This window comes from Lagopus muta, chromosome 20 (assembly GCF_023343835.1).
Source record: "Lagopus muta isolate bLagMut1 chromosome 20, bLagMut1 primary, whole genome shotgun sequence".
In the NCBI taxonomy this organism is placed as follows: Eukaryota; Metazoa; Chordata; class Aves; order Galliformes; family Phasianidae; genus Lagopus; species Lagopus muta.
In genome coordinates, this window is record NC_064452.1 from 1,835,866 (window position 1) to 1,858,799 (window position 22,934).

The 22,934-nt window shown below is 39.8% G+C and overlaps 2 protein-coding genes across 6 annotated transcripts in view; both read right to left on the bottom strand.

The window, feature by feature from the left end:
- The window catches only part of ZNHIT3 (zinc finger HIT-type containing 3), a 44,556-nt gene extending 42,464 nt beyond the window's left edge, over nt 1–2,092 (bottom strand). The window contains exons 1-2 of one of the 2 annotated variants that reach the window (XM_048966515.1): nt 1,817–2,092; nt 419–548 (exon numbers count right to left, since the gene is read on the bottom strand). The gene's annotated coding sequence lies outside the window, so the exon portion shown is untranslated. The remainder of the gene's footprint in view (nt 1–418; nt 549–1,816) is intronic. The other variant, XM_048966514.1, reaches the window with a different exon arrangement.
- Nucleotides 2,093–9,821: 7,729 nt separating this feature from the next.
- USP32 (ubiquitin specific peptidase 32) overlaps nt 9,822–22,934 on the bottom strand; it is a 58,837-nt gene continuing 45,724 nt past the window's right edge. For all 4 annotated transcript variants that reach the window (XM_048966611.1, XM_048966608.1, XM_048966607.1 and 1 more), the window contains exons 20-34: nt 22,769–22,907; nt 22,384–22,489; nt 21,613–21,786; nt 20,901–21,075; nt 20,259–20,410; nt 19,554–19,665; nt 18,772–18,983; nt 17,210–17,394; nt 16,587–16,673; nt 15,726–15,846; nt 15,126–15,317; nt 14,270–14,558; nt 13,366–13,811; nt 12,721–12,813; nt 9,822–12,178 (exon numbers count right to left, since the gene is read on the bottom strand). In XM_048966611.1, coding sequence (XP_048822568.1) covers nt 12,005–12,178; nt 12,721–12,813; nt 13,366–13,811; nt 14,270–14,558; nt 15,126–15,317; nt 15,726–15,846; nt 16,587–16,673; nt 17,210–17,394; nt 18,772–18,983; nt 19,554–19,665; nt 20,259–20,410; nt 20,901–21,075; nt 21,613–21,786; nt 22,384–22,489; nt 22,769–22,907 — 2,657 coding nt within the window. In that variant the 3' untranslated portion in view covers nt 9,822–12,004. The remainder of the gene's footprint in view (nt 12,179–12,720; nt 12,814–13,365; nt 13,812–14,269; nt 14,559–15,125; nt 15,318–15,725; nt 15,847–16,586; nt 16,674–17,209; nt 17,395–18,771; nt 18,984–19,553; nt 19,666–20,258; nt 20,411–20,900; nt 21,076–21,612; nt 21,787–22,383; nt 22,490–22,768; nt 22,908–22,934) is intronic.

Below are 22,934 nucleotides of genomic sequence, written 5' to 3' on the forward strand. Positions count from 1 at the left end.
TCCATTTACTTCGATGATTTTAGTGCAATTTGAGTGGCAGACAACAGGGTGTCTTATCAAGCAGTGCAACAAGAGACTCCAGTGTCACCCATATAAAAATTCCCACACTGAAGCAGGCTCTTATTGTCCTGACTGTTATTACTGCAGTGCCAGAGCATAAACGGGATGTTAAGATTTATGATCCCACAGATATGACTACACAAGTTACAATACAAGACTGATTTATTTTAAAAACAGCTATTAAAGCTCATAAAATGCAAACATTCCTGTTGCATGGGAAGAAGCCAGTGCGATTTTTATTGCAGCCACAGGAATTGTTTGAGATTGTGACAGGGAGAAGATGGCTGGGCAACAGATAAGTCACAGCTCGTGATTCATAAACGCCTCACATGAAGACTGTTAAAAAGAAAAAACACACCTGACAGTTTTCCAGGAAGACCCAAATGACTTCAGCGGCAGACGCAGCTTTCAGATGGAGATGATGGTTTGGTGAAACCTAGTGGCTCGATTCAGTAACGCGGGGCAATGCACAGAGCTTTGTAAAACGGCTGTGAGATAAAAGCACGCACTTCAACAGGTCCTTTTCTAACTTTGGTTAAGACATAAATGGCTAAGCTAGCCTCAGCTTCATCAGGCAAAAGATCTTCCTAAAGCTTTCAGCTTTCTGGTTAACCAAACTAAATAGAGCTTAAATGTAAGAGCAGAGAAAAAGTGAGAGAAAGCTAAAAACACAACAACAAAATTATTTTACATTTTTTGGTACAAGTTTATCCCAGCAGAGCGGATGAAAAAGGTGCAGTATTTTGCTCCCCCATTCAGAAAATCAGGAAGAACAGCACAGTAATAAAATCTGCTGGTCGCATGGGCAGCGGCTGTAAAAGCATAAGTATCCACGCCTGCTTTGCTATAAAGCAACTGTCAGATTCCTGCCAAGAGAGCTGAAATGGAATGATTAACACATCCTGCACCCTCATTATAGAGCACTCAATTATCCCAGGGTGCTCCATGGGAAACAGATCATTTTCAGCACAGCGCTGTATCGCAGGCTCCACACTGCACACTCTGTACAACCTTCCCAGTGCCCGCCTGCTTGTGTGCGCCTGACTCCAATGCTGGGTTCTGTTTGCTTTTTCTCATCTTCAAACTGATGTGAGAGCGAATCTAAGAAAAGGCCGTGCTTTAATTCCACTGCTCTTAATGCTCCTCAGTTAGAATTTGTGCCCAACACTTCCTTAAAGAAGCTCCTTGCAGAATGTCCTCAGTCAGCACCACAATATGTTCTTATTAAGAGAAGTCATCTGTGACAATCAAATTCCTATGAGCATTACATTATCAGTGATGTTATTTGTAACGTTAGCTGGAAAAGCAATTTTTTCCTCCATCTACCCCTTGCTTCTTTTTATCCCCCATCTTTTAAAAGAGCCCAGGATTATAAATGACAAAGCAATGTGCAGCGTCACCAGCTTTTAATGAGTAAACCAGTTAGAAAATTAATTTGTATGTTTAAACAAAGGAATTATATTACAGAATTTAGAGGTCATGCTCTGTATCAGTATAAATCCTCTATCCGACTCTTCACGTTAAGAGATTCACTCAGCTGTGAATGCCCAAATAAATAAGAAAAAACAACTGCTCAAAAGCATGAGGACAAACAGCGAGCCACAGTGGGAGAAATCGGCCTCTACACCAACAGCTCTACGTTTTTAAATTGATCTGTAGAAATTCCCATTGGAAAATTTTAAGTTCATATTTAAATTTCAGTTTTCACTGGGGCAGAAGGGCCAGGAATTGAAATACCAGTAGCAAGGAGACTTACTGCTGCGGCGGCAGTTTGCATTTCTCACTGGTGTGCAGTAAGGTGTGCTGAGCTCCTCATCACTGCCACACACCAGCAGAAACCAAAAGAAACCAAAGCTCAGCTGGCAGCTCCGAAAATCACCCAGTGGACAGTGCTGTTTCCTCTCTTCTTTCTAGAAAGTCGGGCTCAAGGCGTCGATACCACTTTAAATCAAATTGACGTGGAATATTTTTTGTGGGAGCAGGATGTTCTTTGCTCACATTACAGCAATTTACCATGTGAATCTGTAACCCAGGCAGGATCATCTATGTAAAGTGCAAAGGTCCGGAGCTGGTGGAATGAAGCACACAGCCAGGGAATTAACTGTTGCAGGGTGGCCGATAAGTGCAAAGGCTGGACTGAAATGCTGATATTCTGAAAGGAAGAGTCGGGGCTTTAACAAAACAAATAGTCCTGCATAGGCTGGAGTGCCACTCCCAGAAGTTGATACAAGCATGTAGCGTATGAACTGCCCCAAAGCAGACAGCATGGCTTCCCTGTCCTCCTGCTGGTACCTGCATCATCTGCTGTGGCAAGGTGAAGCATCCGAGACATTTTTGAGACTGACCTCATACCATTTATCAGAGCTGGGCCTCAGAGGAAAAGCACACGCAAAAGAGAAGGCTTGCAGTTAGACCCTGAGAATAGGCAGCAGCAGCCATTTAGAGACTCACCGCAGAGAAAAGGCTGTGAGGGCACTGGGAAACTGGTTCACTCTGAATCTATTCATCCTGAGCCAGGGCACACAACTGCAGACGTGAAGAAACTACCAACAGCCCCAGCGACCGCCCATGGCACGGCCCTGTTTGGTGTTTGGCATCCCAACCACCTGAGGGATTGAAGGAGTAACATTACTGGAAAACCATTGCTACAGCCTGCAGATGACAGTCGGTTCAGCTGCCGTGGATTTTCTACATTAAAATTATTTGTGGTAAAGGCACCTGCGGGCTGAAGCCCCCAATTGTTCAGGGCGTTTGCAGCTGATAAACCAGAGCCGCCACCCAAAATAAACCTGGGTTCTCTCTGCAAGGATTCTTCCTCGGATGCCTCCCCTCCAGAGTGATCTTTTGTTTTAAGCAAAATACATAAACAACAGAAAATAATGTCAGTGCTTTGCTGTTGTATACACAAATCCAAAACGTGCTTTAAACCACCACAATAAAATATCACACTGGTCTAAATGGTGGGAAAGTCTAGTTTTCCTTTCATTGAGATGGAGAAATTTGATGTTTTACAGTAAGATATCCTCAGGGATAGTACATGTTCTCTTGGAGATAGATAAAAGATAGTATGACTTTTTTTCATATTAAAGCTACATGTATTAAATTTAGTACTGTGGGAAACAGCAAAAGAACCTGATCAGAATCTGAAACGATTCTTTTCAGGCACATAAACAAACAAAGGCAGTGCCAGTGGCTCCTGCAAGCATCCCCCTGAACAGCAGGCTTTCCATAAACAGCTGAAAACAAAATCGCAGGTATTTGTGCTGAGAAATTGTCTGCACATTCAGATGACTGCAGGCCTTTCTCTGTAGGCCAGTAACTGCAGCATTTTTCCAGCAAGAAGTTCACAGTCGAAACTACCAGACAGAACCCAACACAAAAACACTCCCCCGTCCCATTTCTTCCCCTTTTTCTTCTTTTCTTTTCTTTTTTAAACCACAAAGAAAAGAAGTTTTGTTTAACGGAGTGGAGCGATCTGAAAAAATCAGCTCAGGTTGCATAGTGTCAGCTTTTCCATTCCTGATACAGTTTCCTTCAGCCACTCTGCATTTATTTTTAAAAGGTCATTAAGCAAGATACAAAAGGTGAAGTGCAAAGTTACAGATTTATAACCTGCCCCAGCACTTGTTAGACAAAGGGTCAATGCTGCTTTGAACACAAAAGCTGAAGTAAAGGAGGTGTTTGCTTTCTACCCCACAACATCAAAAACCGGCCGGTAAAGGGAGACCCAACCCTGCGAAGGTTGAAGTGTTAGAGGGGATCCTCACATCTGTATTTTATCCCTTACTTCCTTTTAATCAACTCCCGACTCTTCTTAATTTGTTTGAACTCTACTCTTCTTCACACTCAGCTTCTCACTGTATTAGCCTGCCTGTCGCTCACATGAAAGAGAAGGCTACTTTAAAATACAGCCAGCTTTTTGTCCCAGTTACATCAAAATCAGTTAAACAAAGTCAGGCTTCTGATTCCTACAGATTTTGTGCTCAGAGCCGCTAATTCTTCAGGTCACTCTTAATTTTTACTACTTTAAACTGCTGCTAGCCTGCCTCGTGTCTTACTGAGCAGTCAGATCCCTGGATTATGCTAAAACAGCATTTAATGACTTCATTATCTGAGTTGTTATTTGAAAACATCACCAGAGGCAGCAGCATCCTAACTTCTATTTCATTCAATCACTTAAAGAAATACAGCAAGGGGAAAAGGTAAGAAGTTTAAAGACCTGCTGTGACATCTTTGTCCACACCCCATGTTCACATTAGTTCTCTGATATGCTGCCAACATTTTATCAAATGTATTTTAAACAGGAACATTTTGTAAGCAAAGCTGAAGATAAAAAGACCACATGGGCAAGCAAACATTTCCAATTCACTTGCTTATGAGCAAGACTGTAAACAGAGCGGTCAATATACATCATCTGGGTCTTCCTGTGAGGAATCCTTTCCTGCTCCTTGAACAAGCATTCTTCCCCACTGTGAATATTTTTGATTTAAAAGTCTCCAGGCAGCATTCTCGCACGTCAAAAGGAAAACATCACCTAACAAAACCTCAGCTAACTTTCTGTTCCATTTGCTGATGGATCTGAGCACAAAAGAAAAACATCCAGAATCCAGGCGGAGCATTGATTAGATTGCCAAGTAAACCTCTGACCATCAGAGCTTTAAAACCCACTCCATTCTACTCTAAGTTTGGCAATGAATTCAAGTCTCTGGGAGATCCCTTCCCCCGCTGTGCTGGCCGGGCTCCTGCTAACCCAGCCTGGGGCACTCGCCTCCCCCCTGGCAGGATGCGCTGCTGCTGTGTGCTGTGCTCACTGTCCTCATCTTCAGTTTGCTTTGAGGCCCTGTCACCTCAGCACACGTCCATCCACTCCTTGCTGCTGAGTTCATCTTCATAAACAAGGCCTCATAAACAAATCCTGCATCCTCTTTCCCCTCACACTACGCTTCAGCACGGCACCAGCACTGAGAGCAGTGCATGGGTACAACTGTCAAACGTCTACGAAGCACTTTTAGGAGGGATGTAACAATATTAAGGGCCACATGTTCGTAATCACACTGTTCCTCGCATTGTCTCCTTACTCCAAACATCATAAGGCAAGCATATTTTGTAAAGCTTTCTTAATTCAGCACTGCTGGTGCTGGATCCTGTTCCTGGCTCTGAAGCAGCAGCTTTCCTTTGTTGTCATCCAGTTCTTAGCATGAATCCTTCAGTTTTCCTGCAGCTCATCAGGAGGCCAAGGCTTATTTATAACACACATAAATATTTTCTCCATCAAAATGCTGCACTGAGTGAAGGGACAATTTTTAATCTGCAAACCATCTCAGCCATTGTATGCAAAACACAAAGAGGGTCCAGCTGAATGCTGCACTTCCTTTATCATTTTTGAGCAAATTTCAAACAAGCAGCCTCATCTGGCCAAGTTTTTCTCTGTTGTTGTCCTGTAGGGCTGGGTTAAAGCCCAAGCTATTGGTACCTCAGATTATTTCTATGATTTCAAAACTAGCCACCACTTCTGCCATTTATTTGCCTGCTTAGTTCATTTCTTCTATCTGCTTAAACAAAACCTCTCCAATGGAAGGTGTAAAGACAACCCAAGTCACAGCATGCTGGGAAGTAGTGAAAGGGCAGTAATAAAAGGGAAGAGTAAGTTAGAAGATGTGCTACAGGGTGAGGTCTGAAAGCCTGACCTGACTGTGACAGAATGCTGTCAAAGCAAAGTAAAATGAAGCACTTCAGACTAGGATATCTTCATTTTCAGATTTAATTAATTACTTTTTTTTATAAGCAATTATGTCTGCAAGTACTGGGGCATGCCGAAACTCAGTGATGATACTGCTTTGAGCAGAAAGCTGAACAAGATTCCTTGCAGCCTGAAGTACTTTATGATCCAATAGTTCTATGCAGCACTGGACACCGTGCTATTATCTCACTTGTCTAATCTATGTTGCACCAGGTGGAAGCAACAGACAGTACAGAACCACCTCCATCCGCTCAGTCTGAATGAAGAAACATACCTATTCTTTTGATCAATGAAAAGAGTTTCTGCCTTGGTGAGGATCAGGGATAGATGTTATTGAATAGAAGACAGGCATCCAAATGTAGGAATTTTATGTGACAAAAAAGCCAGGATTTCATCCTTGTGCTTTGGTTCCTTTGTGAACTAAGGCTCATTAAGAGATCAACCAGCAGGAAGAGCAGCGTTTCTGGATTCTGTAAACGTGCTCAAAAAATCCTTGTTTTCATTAAATGGAAAAACATTCTTAGTATTCTAGTTTGTGGCCAATATGCTGAGCAGCCCTTATCACACATTGCTGCTAATTTTCAGTAACAGGAAATCTTTTACACGTGAACGAGGAAGCTGGAGGTTGGCCCCAAACAAAAGGCACAATCTTCCGAGATTCTGGCAGGATTATTTTCATGAAACAATAAATCAGCAAGCACGAATGACTACATTTCACTAATTTCGTGCCTCCATTTACTGGTCCTAAGGGAAAAAAGGTACAACAAAAGCTGAAATGAATACATACGCTGATCCTGTGGGCATTCAGCCAGCCAGGGACAGCCATGCCTACAGTCTGTGTGCTTTCTCAGGGCGTTTAATGGCCCCAATCCGTAGATAATGGACAAACGGGCAATATAGAGAAAATAAGTGACACAACCTCCTGTGCTAGCCAAAGGGAGCACGGGGAGCAAGAGGATACACTGCAGCCACAACTGGCAACTTCAGAACAGATTTAAACAATGGTGTAAAGATAAAAATCACTTGTGGAATTGAGTTCTTAAGATTTAGGGGGAAGTGACAGCAGTCAACTCCTCTTGGCAGCAGGGCACTCACAGGACTTGGGACATTCACACTTTCCAATCTGATGCAAACACAGTTCTCTGCATGAGAAGTGACCTTCCATCTGCTTGTTTCCCTCTCTCTCTAACAGGAGAAAAAAACAGCCTTAGTTCTCAGACTTGATAGCCTCTACGCAAAGGCTACCTGCCTACCGCTGACACACAGAAGGGGCAGAGCTTTAACACAGGCCACTTTATCAATCTGCTCAGGCCAAGGTGGTTTTGTTGATTTCAGACAGACCTCACGGTTTTCATTTCCAAAGCAAAAGGCATTGAACAGCAAAAAGCAGCTGCAGTTTTTGGCAGCACTGATCCCTTCATCTACTTCACGGCCTGTGGCACACTTCAGAACTGAATCCAGCTTTACTACCAAAAACAGTACATACAAACATCTTAGGTAACTAGATTATCATTATTTCACTTTCAAAGCCTTAACAGGACAAATCCGTGATAGGAGCAACTATAGGTGATATTCTTTAAATTAGTTTTTCAACACTGCAAATGAAGCAAACATCACTGTGAAATTATCACAAGCATGATCCCTTGTTCTGAGGCAGCAAAGGCTACGCACAGCAAGTGCCATTGTTTAACACTCCAATTACAATTGATAACTACAGCACAGTCTGTGTCATTTCCACTGAGACACCAGCTTCCCTGTCCAAGGAAGAACCTGATGCACCCTCTTTGGTTATCTATTTAGCATCTTCAAGGGCCCAAAAATAAGAACAATAGTTCATTTCCAGCTAAGTGTAACGACACTGTTTTTGGAAACATTTGAAACCAAACAAACACCTAGTGATGCAACTCCTGATAGGCCATCTTACTCTGGTCTTCAGTCCAGTTGCCAGATTTACTTCCTTTTTTGGGAAAAAAAGAAAACAAGTCATGATTATAATTATCAGTAAGTCTCGTATAGTTAGTGGCTGCTCAGAGGAAACGTCTCAGTGCTATACACAGTCAAGAAGTAAATACGTGACCGAGTGCTCATACATCAAGCACCTTGAGATCCTTGTTTCAGACAGTTTCCAAGAGCAAACCCTTCATGTATCTAAGATCATTTCATTTACTTTTGAAATGGATTGTTGCTTAAGAATAAATATCATTGTTATCAAATTGCAGTACTTGCAGTACTGACCAAGAGAGGCAAGAGAAAATACAAAACCTACCTTTCATAAACAAAACAATAGATTCAGATGAAAATACAGTTCAGTTTCAATCTGCTTATCAGAGCTGTTGGGTTACTGCTTCCTTCTTTTGAGAAATCCCATGAACCAATGAGTGCATACAACCTCAAGTGATATTTTACTTCTGAAGTGCAACCTATCTGCAAGCTTGCATCCAAACAATAGCAAGATTGATTTTTGCCTCTTATTTCTTCATGTTTGCCTCAGAGCTGATACCACTCCAATGTTTAAATGGTTGATTTTGCCTCTGACTTCTCACTTTGCTAATGTGATATTTTGCTTCAACTAAAACCTATCAGTAGGGCACATCAGCAATGCAGTGGCAATGCACTGAAGAATAATCAGTCAATGAAAAGATTCTAGAGGAAACATCACTCAATTCTCACTGAAAAGAATATTTGAGAAAATATTGGTTCTCTTTTCTTTGCAAATCTGTGCTACGCATCTGACATACAAGGAACGCTTCCTCTTCCATCCAACAAGGCAGCTCTCTGCTAAAACTACGGGCTGGAAACTACGTCGGCCTGTGCTCCATGTGAGTCCTTTCCTTCAGATAGAGGAGAATTTCCTTTGCTGGCTGTGGGAGCAAGTTTCATCCTTCAGACCACAGGTGAAGAGCCATCAGCAGCAGCACAGCTGCACTGCTCCACAGCCCTGATGAAGAACCACACTCCTCAACCTGCATTTGCCTTTAGCCCGTGATTTTTGTATGAATTGTAAGTTATTTCCACTGACCAAACAAGAATTCCGCTTGCTCTAGAATGTCTACCAGTTATACAACAAACACTGAAGAAACGCTTCAGCACAGCATTACCAACCACCACCTCAGATTCTCCTGTGCCACGAAGCAATCTAGCTTTAGAAGTCGTTTTACCTGGTGAGGGAAAACCCCGCGGCGATAAACAACGCGCCGAAGGCGTCCCCAGCACCGCAACGCTCGCGTTTCCTCACCGCGACTCCACAAAAGGCCTCGTTCCGCCTGAGCGCCTCGCGGCCGCGGGGCTGCGCTGCCCTCGCGCGGTGCCGCAGCTCCACAGAGCAGCGCGGCGCCGCAGCCGCCCGGGCCGCCGCCACAGCGAGGCCTGCGCTGAGGCCTCCAACGGCCTCGTTGTTCATCGCTGTACGGGAACCCGGAATGAAGTTTTATAGCTGGAATTTCAGTTGCCCAAAACACACAAACAAAAATAATTAAATGTTAAAAAGACCCCCCCCTACCTTTAATAATCTGCAGAAGGATTCCCAGGCGCAGTTAGTTAGGAATTTCAGATTCGCCCGCTGTGATTTCAGTCATCACCGATCTGAGATTCAACAGCAAAAATACAGCGCATAAAAAATGAGAGCATTGCTTAATTAAATGCAATTCAGTGCACGAGGCTTTTCAGACCGATACCAAAGCTCACAGAGTCACAGAGACACCGAGGTTGGAAAAGACCCACAGGACCATCAGTCCAACCCCCAGCTGCCACCTGTGGTTCTCACTGAACACATTTTGAATAGGATTAAATGGACGAACACTAAAATGAACTGAACAGCACGTCCTCAAATGGAGAAGTAAAATAACTTAAACCTCAGAACTATCAAGTAATTTTAGCACTGCTACGAGCAATGCTGGGAAATGACAAGGACTTATTCACACATGTCAACCCTGCGAACTGAAAAATACATCTGAGCTTCATTAAAAGAGCACAGGAACTTTAAGGAAGAGAGCTGTTAGAAATATCTGACAAGAAGCGACACTATCTGCATCCACAGTATTTAATTTGTTTGAATAATATAGTTACAGATAAACAGGTTCACTCCATATACAATTACCAATACCTTTTTTTAATACAGCTCATATTCCAGTACATCAACACTATTTTATTTACAAGGTATTTATGTACATTAACATCTTTCTAAAGTCAGTGCATTGTCAATAAGCTTTATACAATAATTTACAAAGTGAATGTAGTTAATAGTTAACTTAATAAATTTACTACTAAATCATGAATTAATTTAATTTAAAAAAAATTAATTACAACCAATGTAACAAACACAGAAGATCAAATAACATTAGTAGATTGTGCTACCTGCTTAAATAAAACATTTCAAAGTAAATCAGTTGAAAAATCTTTCACTTTTCATGGAGTTTGGGAAGGGAGGAATAGACAAATGGGAACCGAAAAAAGCTTCTAACCTAGACGTTCACAATTTTTCTTCAGTCTCAATGTTCAGATCACTTTAGAGATAAAAGAGCATATGGGACAGGGAGCAACACTTCACAAGTAAGACAATACTTATTTTGGAACTGATCTGCTGCCCTGACAGCGGCATGGCCTCCGCAGACTGGGAGGTTTTAGCTTGAATGCAGACAGCAAGATCAGCTGATATAATTTCTTAAATAGATAAAACCCAGATCCTTCTGAAAATTGAACACTTACTGGTAGGCTTGGCATTCTTGTAAAACACATTAAAAAGAAGCCTAAAATTTATTTCAGAAATCAGCAAGGTAAATATCAACTGTTAGTGAGAATAGAAAATCCAGATAATTTGGAAGATGACACGTGACAAAATCAGTAAGATCTTAGATTCAGCTGAAGAACAAAGGGGTGAAAGTGTGAAACATTTCATTTACACATGCTAACGCTTTAACACTGAAAATGTTTCAAGAAATGCCTATTCAAAAAATAACCATCTTTTTTCTGCTCTCTGCCAAGACTTGCTCATTCTCTCCTTCAATGCAATAAGCCCATTAACTCAAAAGAGCATCCTGCGAGGGTACAAGAACTGTTTTAATTGTAAGTATATGCATAACCTGTTGCAAAACAGAAAATTCCAAAAGGCAACCGAATTTTGAAAGAAAGAAACCTTCTTAAATTAAGAAATTGATAAAAAAAAATAAAAACCCATGAATGCTACGATAGCTACCTGACAACCACAGCTTCTGATTGGTTTGAAATACACAGTGGGTTAATTCACAGCCATTCACTCCAGAGCCCTTACAACAACAAAAACAAACTGTTTTTGAATTATATGAATTTTTTTTAAAAGTGCAAACTTAAAAGCAACACCAGTCATGAAACGTAAGCTCAAGCATCTTTCCTTCCAAAAGCTGGGAACATCTTGTGCAATGTGCACATTTTAAGACACCGCGCGTGCAATCACCGCTACTCTCTTCAACCTGAAGTTTCTTCTCGAGGCATCTCAAAAGCTTAAGATAGCACTTCTCAGGCAGAAAAGCCATTCCTGAAACATGTTGATCTGCACAGCCAACACGTGGAGAAAACACAGGTAAAATAAACCATTCAAGTGTAGAAATTAATCTCTTTCCAAATTAGGATTTGGTTGTGCTCCCAACATACAGAAAGAAAGCAACTGATACATTAGTGGTGGCAAAACTGGAAAGCTTTCCTACTTCTGGTGTTCATTCTTTAAATTTGTCTACTTTCCATTCTCTTTCTTTCCCCATTTTGCCAGTAAAATGCAATAAAACTGCAGGAAAAAGGAGGTAGCAACATCATGTTGTCCAAAGACAACACTACATTTTTTCCCCATATTTTAAATCTAAGGAGAAATGTAGGGGGTCGTTAGAATAGGTGATGAACTCTACACTACTTTGCTTAGCTCTTATTTGGACTATTAAATTTAGCTCTTATTTGGTCCTTGTCGGCTTTTCTCAAACCATTTTATTTAAAGGCCAATGGCAGTCTCAGCCTGATGTCTTAACATCAGAAACATTTAGAGCATGTAGTGAGACAACAGAACGAAACAATACTATCTCTATATTAACTGCTGTTTAGTTAGGGTTTTCTTTTTGTGCTTTCAGATCACAGGGTACAATAACTACACTTAGCTTATCTGTCCCAATAACATTTTGCCAAATGTAAGTTTCAGGGTGTTATCCCTCATACTCATCAAACTGCCTGTTGAAGACCATCCGCTTACTGCAGAACACAGTACTTCTTATAATCTGACTCAAAGTCTTCATCCATGCTGCTTGTGTCTGCCATCTTCTTGCCATCAATCTTTGGCAGAAATTGTGCATAGTCTACCCCCTGCTGCTCATAGAAAAGAATGTAGGCAGAGTCGGTGTCGATTTCATCAGGATGCAATTCCTGCAAAACACAAAAACACGTTCTGAAATACACATTGGTACAACTGTGTTACTGTCACTCGACTTACAATACTCACAATTGCCTTGGAAACGGTACTCTTTAGAGGCTGTTCACAACTAGAAGGATCACGCTTTCTGCCTTCCTCATTACAGTTATCAGGCTCCATTATTTACTTGGGAAGTGTAAAAATTTCATAGAGCCAAACGCAAATACTCAGAAATACTGGAACTTAATTATTCAGTCACTGAATACAAAACAACAAGTGTCATGAAAACACATTCTTGGATTTCCATTTTCAGAAGCATTTCCATCTTTGTACAAAACAAGCATCTTCCCTTAACCACATGATAGCAGCTGATGAACAAATGTTAACTTGAAAGAAGCATCACGTACAATTTTAGTTAAAAAACAAAAACACCACAAGAATAATTAAATGAAGCAATATTTGAGATGTTCATGATTCTAAAAGAAGAGTTCACACAAAACAAGTTTCTTTGAATCTAGATACCTGAGGCTGCAATTTGTTACAACAGAAGATTTACCTTACAGCTGCTGTCATTGTAGCAGTACCACTTGTTGTTTGGGTTTTTGGCATAAGTGACATAGTGACCCCCTCCCATAATTCCTGAATGGCACTGAGGAAAAAGAAGAAAAAAATTCACGCTCAGACATCACAGCTGAGAATTCACAGAACAAATTCACCATTTTTTACGGAGCAATGGTTGACGACAATCTATGCCTGCCAAAGATGCTTAAATGATACAGACTCTCTTCAACAAAATCTCTTTCCTCTGAAGTAGCAGCACACTGCATGCGCCAGACACCTCGTGCACACTGACCCCAGCAGCTGAACATTCCCCATCCACAGCCAGTCTCCCTCTCTCCTTCAATTTCTTTTGCTATCAAATTTTCGCATTATTTTTCTCATCTCATAAAGAATATCAGTGTTCCTGCTAATTCTGTTTTGCTTTTACCCTTTTTTTTTTATTAAATGACTGGATATGACCAAGCACAAAAAGCACTAAGCAGAGACGTACTTTTCACTCAGTTTTAAAGGCAAATTTATTTTGCTGACTACACTTTCTTCTCCTGTTTGATCAACCTTTACTTTCTGTAATGAATACAATAAACACGTCCAGTCAATCAATGCCACAAAGATAGTCTACTCGCACAAAAAGCCAACTCACCGAAATTGCATATAGGTTGTAAATAGGGTTAACACAAACTTCTTCTCTTTGGTCATCTGCAATATCCTCCTCGCTGTGGCTATCAATCTGGCCGTTGATACTACCGTTGCTATACGCGTTCTGCTCACAGATGTATCCGTTGGCTAGAGTTACCTCACCGTCCTGAGCAGTATACAGTTCAGTATACAGTTCATTCTGACTACCACCCAAATTCTGCCCCCTTGTAAAAGCATCACTTCGATCAGAAGCAATTTTCTGTTCCTGGTCAGTGCAGTTTTCTTTACTTCCATCCAAGTTTTCTTTGCTACTTGACAGTTTGTTTTTCCCCAGTTGCGGTAGCCGCAGGCGCCCTTTGCCTCTTCCTAAAGTCCTTGGGCTACTGTTTGGGCTACTGTTCTTACTCGAAGGACAGCTGGTTCCACTCTTCCTTCCCAGAGATGGAGATGCTAGAATGGAAAAAACACATGGACTATTAGGCTAAGGAAACACACCGTCCAGATTTTTGCAAATAATCAAATATTAGAGAACACTGTTCCATGTAAAAGTAGAAGTAGCTGTGCACACACCCCCACCAACACTCCCATTTAACTCTCATGTAGAAGCACGTTCCTCAGACTCAATTCTGCCCACTGTACACAGACATGGACAGTACCAGTATTCTGTAATGTTCTTTTTTAAAAAAATAGTAAAGATTCATTAAGTTTTCCAGGGCAAAAAACAGAAGTGGTGAATGTTTCAGAATAATGTAGTGATTTAGCATTATATATATATACATATCATTATATATCATCATATATATATTAGCAATGCATATATACATATACATATATATATACATACATACACACACATAATTTTTCCCAATTATCAGCACTTAATGGAATTCTACCTAATAATTACCTACCTTTGATATTATTCATGACATTAGCAGTGTTAAGGGATGATGGACTTCTGCTCACATCTCCTTCTGTTGAACAAGTGATCTGCAGATCTACTTTTTTAGCGTCCCCTTGAAGAATCCGTGCTTCAGGAATTTCGTCAATTTGAGGAGTTAATTGTTTTCTCTGAAAATGACTTGGATCCCTTTGTACCAAAAAGGCACTTGGGTCAAAATTTTCTCGGGGAAATTTAACAATTTTCTGAGATTTTATCCAGCGGCCATTTACAAACTGAAATCTTTTCAGGTGAATGATCTAAGGAGAGAAATATGTTAAAAAAATTAAAGTATTATATCAGAGTAATTTCACTGTTAAATGTATTTTTTCCCCCCGAAGCATACACATTTTATCATTTATTAATAAAACATTAACCATGTAGTATGTGACAGTGTGCGTTGTGGAACTAATATTTTCACAGGGAAATGATGGAAAAGTGGCTTCTCTTCAGTGACAAATATAGTGGTGTTTTGCATAACCTACCAAGTTTGAAAGAAACAAAGGAGGTGGTTACACAACTAGACAAAAAATCACATTGCCAAAAAGACTGTTTAAGTGTGAACTCTGTCAGAGCAGATGAAACGGAATACGAAATGCCACCACTTGCTGCAGTGTTTCAGCTAAAAAGATTCAAAGGGATATGAGATTTATTTCAAGTTATTTGCCTGCATTACAGAAACGTGTGCTGCAAACTAAGTCAGGGCCCTCCTGAGACCATGAGCAAAAACACAACTTAGTCAGAACAAGATGACAATTAGCAATTCAAATCTTTAACCAATGCCCTTTGCTTTTATTGCTGTGGAGGAAAATGAAACAATACCATACCAAGATGGGAGGAAGCCTCCAAAGATCCAGTTTTTTTGTAGCCAAACAATGGGTCTTGCATTTGGAACAGTAGTACATCTCATCTTCACCCAGTTCTTCTTCACTGGTGAAGGCTCTAAGACAACTATCCAGGTTGATGGGCTCTGCTTGAGCTCGGCGGCTTTGTTCAACACTTTCATGCTCTTCTACAATCTGAAGCGAGATAGAACTGTATCCGACTTGGAAATACACACAAATTGCTCAGAGGAAGCCTCTGTTCACAGTATCACACGAATAACATCCTACGCTAATTAAGAATGGAAACCAGATGCAACAAATTCTAGCAAAAATATATTTCAATTATGAAGAGGCAAACATACAAATAATCTGTCCTTATTCTCAGCTTACAAAACAATCTGTAGAGCACAAAATTCTGAATAGCTGGTTGAGTTCAACTCAGCTACATGACTATCTTTAGATTGGTTTTGCAGACTCAATGAATCAAATAGGTTTACTCAGGGATAACTGTTTATGACACTGGCACCCTTAGAAAAATCTATTTATTAACTTTATCTTGGTGAACTACTATGGAATAACAAAGGGTTTCTGTTGCAATTTTACCCGTTCCTGGGACGTCTGGTAGCGTAGATGGAGTGCTGTTGGATCCCAGTCTACAGCAATGTAAGCATTCCCAACAGAAGCTCTATCCTCTGTGCACTCAATTTTACATCCACGACAAAATCTAAGACAAAAAGATGTGGGATGTACACTGCCCAAAACCTGTCCGATTTTACATTACTTCACACTTCTAAGAAAAATACAGACATTTTTACAAAACAATTTTTAGGACTGGTTTAGTACAGAATTTTAATACCCATGAGAAATTGAAGCAGTTGAGTAATCCCAGCTACCTACCTGTGCATATTGTTGAACGGAGCTGCCTGCTGCACACACAAATACAACACTTTGTTTCCACAGGCAAACACACATTTACCTAACTGTAAAGGTCTGAAACTGTCAGTAGCATGTCTGTTAGGGAAAATTTCAAAGCATGTGCCCAGGGTGAATCTCAAACCATCCTATTTCTGTTCTTACCCTTTGAACAGTAGAGAAATGATTGAGGGCAGATAATGTACTTACATTAAAAGTTCAGTTTTGTATGAAATCCCCACAAATCATCTGAACAAGTACATGTATGTGCTTGCACATAGACACACACACACAGCAGATGGTAAGGAGTTAAAAGGCTTTTGGGTTTTTATGATTTCCTGACTTTCTCCAAATTTAAGGTTTCTGTCAGCAGAACTTACAGCTCTGAGTCACAAAAGTTATTCTGCAGCACAAGTCTGCCACGTGAGGGTGCTGGTTAAATTAGATTTCTGATTCTTATTGCTATTAGCTCTGAAGACCGAAATATATCAAAATCCCATTTTCGTAGATTACATTTCTGCTGAAGTGATTCCCTTAAGTCTAAAGATTTACCTGTACCACGGACACCAAGCACAAGAATTTCCATCCTTCTGAACCACTCTTAGGGTGAATGGATACTGATATCCCATGCTGTCATCACTGAAACAGAAGAGAACACAGCATGAAACAATGTACAAGACTGCTAGAAGTCCCTGGCATAACAAACTATGCAGTAATTTATTGCTAAGATGTATGAAATGGGACCACATGGCAGCTGTGTTATTTTTCCATTTGAATGAGTTATCAGAGCATGAGAATGAACCAATTAAGTTGTGCCAAGCATATCTTTAAGGGCAACTGGAAGGCCTGCTGCATTTAGCTACACTGCAAGGATTTAAAGGTTTTTGTTTTTTTAAATTATTAAACTTCAGGACTCTGAAATGAATTCTTATGAAAATAACCCACTAGATGTAACCTATAGGCAGAAATCACTTGAAATAGAAGCACACAATTATTTCTAGAATTGTTGACATTAAAAACTTAATTATATTTAAAAGCATATATTCATTCAACAGAGCTTTATGAGAAGTGAAAATTCATGAAGATGAAAACCAAGTATTTTTAAAATCTGGTAAACAAATCTCTCAGCTACAGCATTACACAGCTCAAGCCAAAAGCTGGCATGCCAAACTTACCAGTCTTGTGCATGATTACTAGCTTCTTGAGGGGGGAGGGGGCTGGCAAGCCTGGAAACCTGAATCCATACTGCATCGTACAGATCCTTCTTCCGTGTGTGAACAGTGCAGGGAACAATCAGTGGCATTCCAAAGAGACTGGGACGATTCTTCTGAGACGAAAGGAAGTACAGTTCTGTCCGCATCTGCATATTGGAAAAAAAGAATGACTCAGATACAAGTATATACTACCCCTTCTTACCATGACGACAAGGATGCTGACCTTGGTTTATATTTTAGGTTTCAGCAATTAAAACAAACTATTAATTCTATTAAAAGTGCACTATTCCAGCAATTTTTTCATCTTTTTTTTTTTCTTCCAGTTCTGCTGAAACTGCCTGAAAGCCTTTTCGTATTATTTTATGGTACCACAGCAATGCTATTAATTATTAATGTTATTTAAGCACTAAACCACATCAACATACATCTGTTTCAACTATGTACATTTTTTTGCATATCAAACGATGCACATTTCTTACTTTTCTCATCAGACAGCAACACTGTAATGCAGACGACACAGTGATGCTACTATCTGCTCCCAAATGACCTCTATACTAGGCAAGCTTATATTCTGTATAGAAGGAAAATCTTTACATTTACAGAATACACAACTTACTCCACGCAGACAAATTGGCCTTTGTGCTACATGTCTCATTTGCAACAAAGACATCACACCAGCTTAATGACACTTGGGTACAGTAAGCTGCTATGGCCTTGCAAAAATTGTATACAACTGACCCTTTCAATTAGGTTTTTGACAATGAAGGACTGCTGGAATTGGTTCCTCTTTCCTCTTACCCAAAGCACTACAACTAACAAGCTATAATGGCTCAAAAGCATTCTACCCAACGCCTAAGAAATCCTACCAAACTTGAGAGAACAAATCAGGAAAAGTCTCATACAAACATGCAGTCAATTAAAATAGCCTCCCAGCCCACATCCACTAAGCTGTAAATGTCAACAGGCTCTGAAGACATGAAGACAGTGCACACCAAATACACGGCTATTTGAGGTGGTCAGCCATCCAACTTTGGCATTTAGAGTTCAACACTACTACAGATGCTGTTTTTATGAAGAGTAGTTAATGCCAACAGAATGAACTATGAATGCACTATGCATCTTCACTGTTTCTGTGTATGAAATAAGGCTGTTTCATATAATTGAAAAGAAAAGCATTTCAAGTAGTTCCTCTAAGGATTTTTTCTGCTCAAAGAATCCTAGAACATTTAATCAGGGAGCTGGGGAGCACCCAAGTATGCATCTCACATTAGAGAAGTGGTAAGCATGCCAATACTCACAGAAGAAAAATACACCAACAGTAGACATTACTATTGAAATCTACAAGAGTTGTACGTCCAAATAACTTGGTGCTTACACAGTAGAGAATACATCAGTAGGGAAACATTCATGATCCCTTATAAGAAATACGTATTAATTTATCGTACAGATGTAGATAGAATACCCTCTCTGACTTTCTCTAGGTGTTACACAAATCGTTTAAAACAAATGCAAAATCTACTAACCATTTTTCTGTGGACTGCAATTATGTACCCTGTACATGGACTATCAGAAAGCACAGGCACGTGACCATTGAGAGTCCAGTTGGCAAGGCTACGTTCTGTTCCACATGGCACAACAGTATTTGGCATTCCATTTGGAATCAGGGTTGGTTTGGGAAGGTCCCCATTCATCATTATGTTAGGTGCTCCATTAGCTGATGATCCAGTCGAGATATCTACAGATAGATAATTACATTCTTACTCAGCTTCATCAATCATAATGCATCACAAGCTTTTTAGGTAGTCTTTTAGTCATAATCCTTTATTTGCCTAAAATTCTGCAAAACCCAGAGTATGCAACAGCAAGGAATAACAGGCATTTACAATCTATGAAACCACAAACAATTTAAAAAAGCAAAAACTGAACACTTTTTTTTTTTTTTTTTTAAATACATCCTACATCAGAGCCAACTCACAAAAACAAAATATTTTGCATATTTCTAACTGAAATGTATATCTAGTGATCTTCAGATCGCTATGCTGGGCTTAAGCATAATAAGAATCTGAATCAGCCCATACAGAGACTGCTCACAGCACCTCCACAGAGAGACTGCTCACAGCACCTCTGCAGACCAAAACTTGGACTTGTGTCCTGTTTTTGAGTGTCACCTTTTACACTGTACTAAGCAGCACGGTTTTTCTCCTGAATTCCTGCACTTTCTATTTATATTCCTATTATATATGTATTTATATTCCTAAGCACTGAGTATTTTACATGAATGGGAAATAAGAACGTTTTCTCTTACCTGACTGCACAGGACTTGATGCTGATGTAGGTGATCCTGGAACTGGTATTTCAAATGCACACAAAAACCCGCTCACTGATAACCGGACTTTCTGGTTGTCCTGAGGAAAATTCTTCATTGAAAAAGGGAAGATCAGTCAGATATGTCCGTATTTCTGTGACACTGAACATGTTTTGTTCTTCTGAAAACATTACACCTATCAGATTATCTGCTTTCTTACACCTTTCCAAAAGGAGAAAGGAGAGCCAACAAGCTGATCATTTTGCATCGATGTAAGCATATCATGCACTCTGTACAGAGCTTCTACTTTAGTCTGCAGCCTCTTGACAGTGTTTAAGCTCATCACAGCACTCTCACTTGAGATTTGTTACAGGATGACTATGTCATGTTTTTCTAAAAATATCACTAGTAATGAATTCAATTAAATTTCTGCAAGCTTTTACTTCTCATTTTATTTACAACCTGTTTACCTTTGCTCAGCTTACTCTGATTTTAATTTAAAACAAGTTGAGCTACAGTTTAAGACTGAAATATAAACTGAAGCTCATATAGAGATTCAGCCAAGCTGACTTGTTTAATCACACTTTCAGTTAAATTATTTCACATTCCTGGAATACAAAGCTTAATGTCAAGAAGAATGGACACGTGCCAACATATACAAATAACAGTAAGAAATTTGCAGCTTTTTGTGTTTTTTTTTTTTACCTTTATATTGGAACTGTGCACTTCTGCAAGTAGGATCTGTTCTGGCTTTAGCCCACAGAGTTCACTTAACTGTTTTTTCAAACCCGTATATTTTTCATCCATGTTCAATCTCAGGCCGTATCGAACGGGAGTAGTGCCATCCAACTTGATTACTTCAAAGGGGAAGAGAAACGCCACAGTCAGCAAGTCAGGAAAGAATTAATGGAAATAAAATATTACATACTCACACGGAAGTAACTTTCTCCACTAAGACCTGATTTTCATTTTATACTTTTTAATTTATTACCAGGCAATAAAATCGGTTTAGCTTTTTATCACCTTTCCTCTTCTTGCTGTACACAGACCAAGGACAGCCTCCACAACACAAGCAGCAAAGTTCTCAAAAACCTCAATTCTTTGTTTCTGTACTAAGTTCTTCCAACAAGATTGAAAGCAGACCATCTACACTCAGTTTCTGAAGGTTTTATTTTTGTTTAACATTCCTGCGCTCTATAATATACAATTATTTAACTGTGTTTTAAGTGTAAATGCTGACACAAATGAATTTAGAATGTTTCAGATCTGTTCCTTGGAAATCCATTCTACGTAGAGCTTCTATTTTAGCACAGGCAAGTTGATAGGGAGTTAAATAACACGACTCACCTGTAATTTCTAGGTGCATGTAGCTATCCATGGGCAAAGGCAAGGATAAAAAATTGAAAGGGTCAAACCTAACGCTTATGTGTCCACAAGTTTTACATTTAACCTGTGATTTCAGCTGCCCATGAAATAAATCTACAACAATTGATCTGTTTCTTCTCAGATGGTTTTCCCAGGCCTAAAACAAATTGCAGAGAAACAACACAAAGTTAGAAGTTGCACTCTACTTGCTTGCTCTATAGGAAAAGGCTATGTTGGAAGACATCTCAAGTTCTGTCAGCCTATGGAATTCAAGTGTACTTCCACAGAAACAGTTTACTGATTTATTAAAATTAGTGAGTTTTCAGTTTCCATGGGAGTGAAGATAGTTCCTTCCCCTAACAAGATGATCAAAATATAACATCATTTGAAGTATTTCTGAAAGGACCATCCCTTAAAAAAAAAAAAAAAAGTCCTACTATTCTGAAGTCATTCAAAATGACTGTGAAGTATCATCTTTATACCTTATTATAATATTTAATTTAAACTCATTTTCAGATCAGATGTGAAACTGACTCCTTAAATCACAAATCTAACAAGTTTCAGAAGACCAATTCTGAAAGAATACTGCCACACATAGAAATCAAGTAGTTTCTAACAGCTCACTGTTATGAAGGCAAAAGAAAAATAAAACAAATAAACCCAAACAAACAAATGAAAATACTTAAACCTATACCTCAGCTGCTACTTCCCAGTCTGGCCGACCATCGCTATCTTTCAGTTCAACATATGGCTTATCATGAACTCTATTCAAATCCTCATGAAGACCATCCAAAAGGAAAGCCAGAAGCTCCTGCGAGTCTTGCTGTTGAAAGCCATTAAACCTTGGAGCATATTTTGCTATTGTCCACTACAAAAAAGCCAGAAAGTCACATCACATTATATGACAAAAGTTGAAGCAATGTCATAGAGAAATCACATGCTGTCAACAAACACAAATGCGATTGTGAGGACTTAAAGACAACTCCCTATGTCTTCAGAGTAAGAGACTACTGACAGGTAATGCATGATCTTCTGTTCCTAACAAGAGCTACAAAAATCCACATCTTAGAACCTCTGATTTGCATCAGGTAAAACCTTTGAGCTCACGACCGCTGAATCATGATTATGTTCAACAGAAAGCTGCTCTGTTGCTGACCCCAACAGAGGTCTGATGCACCCAGGCCACCTCCAAATGGGTGTCTTGGCAGGAGGCAGGCCTTTCCCAAAGGAGCAAGTACTGCAACCACTTTGGAGTAAAAAGTGATGATTCCAGTTACGCTTGTTGGCTTCATAGCCAACTTCTATCACACAGAGCATAGTCCACATTTCCTCACCTTTCTCTATGGAGATACTGATTTGAGTCCCTGAACCAATACAGTTAACACTGACAAAAAGTGCATTAAATCTGCTGCTGTTTAAGAAATTCTTCCTTTCTGCTTTTAAATAATACACATCACAGCCTCACCCGCAACTTCAGTGGTGCTATATTCTTCTGAGTCCCACTCCACAGCTCCTGAACTAAATCCCCGTAGCATTTGGCCATGTGTCCTTTCATTCCTATTGGATTTGTCCTAGAAATGACAAAGAAATTAATACCAAAGTGAAGTTAAACAAAATTCACGCATGAATATAAATGAGGAAGCACAAAAGCTTCTTGAACTGTTTTAACTCAGCCCAAAACAACAACAACAAAAAACGTTACAGCTCCATGCATCCAAATTACCACCTGTTACACAGCTGACATTTTATAACGATGGATCAGAAGGACTTGCTCATACTACTTCTGAAAGTAGAAACTAATCTCAAGAAATGCTATGACACCTAAGTGCCAATGGTCTCAGAAAAATTACCTGTTAAGTTCATAAAGATGTCTTCCTGAGATGAAATACCGTGTCAGAGGTTGCGTATTACTGACACACTGGATACTGGAGTTCATGAAACATGTGTTACCCAGATTGCTTAATCCAGTAGCACCCTTCTCAGTAGGAACTGAGAAAAAGAAAACATAATTATGTC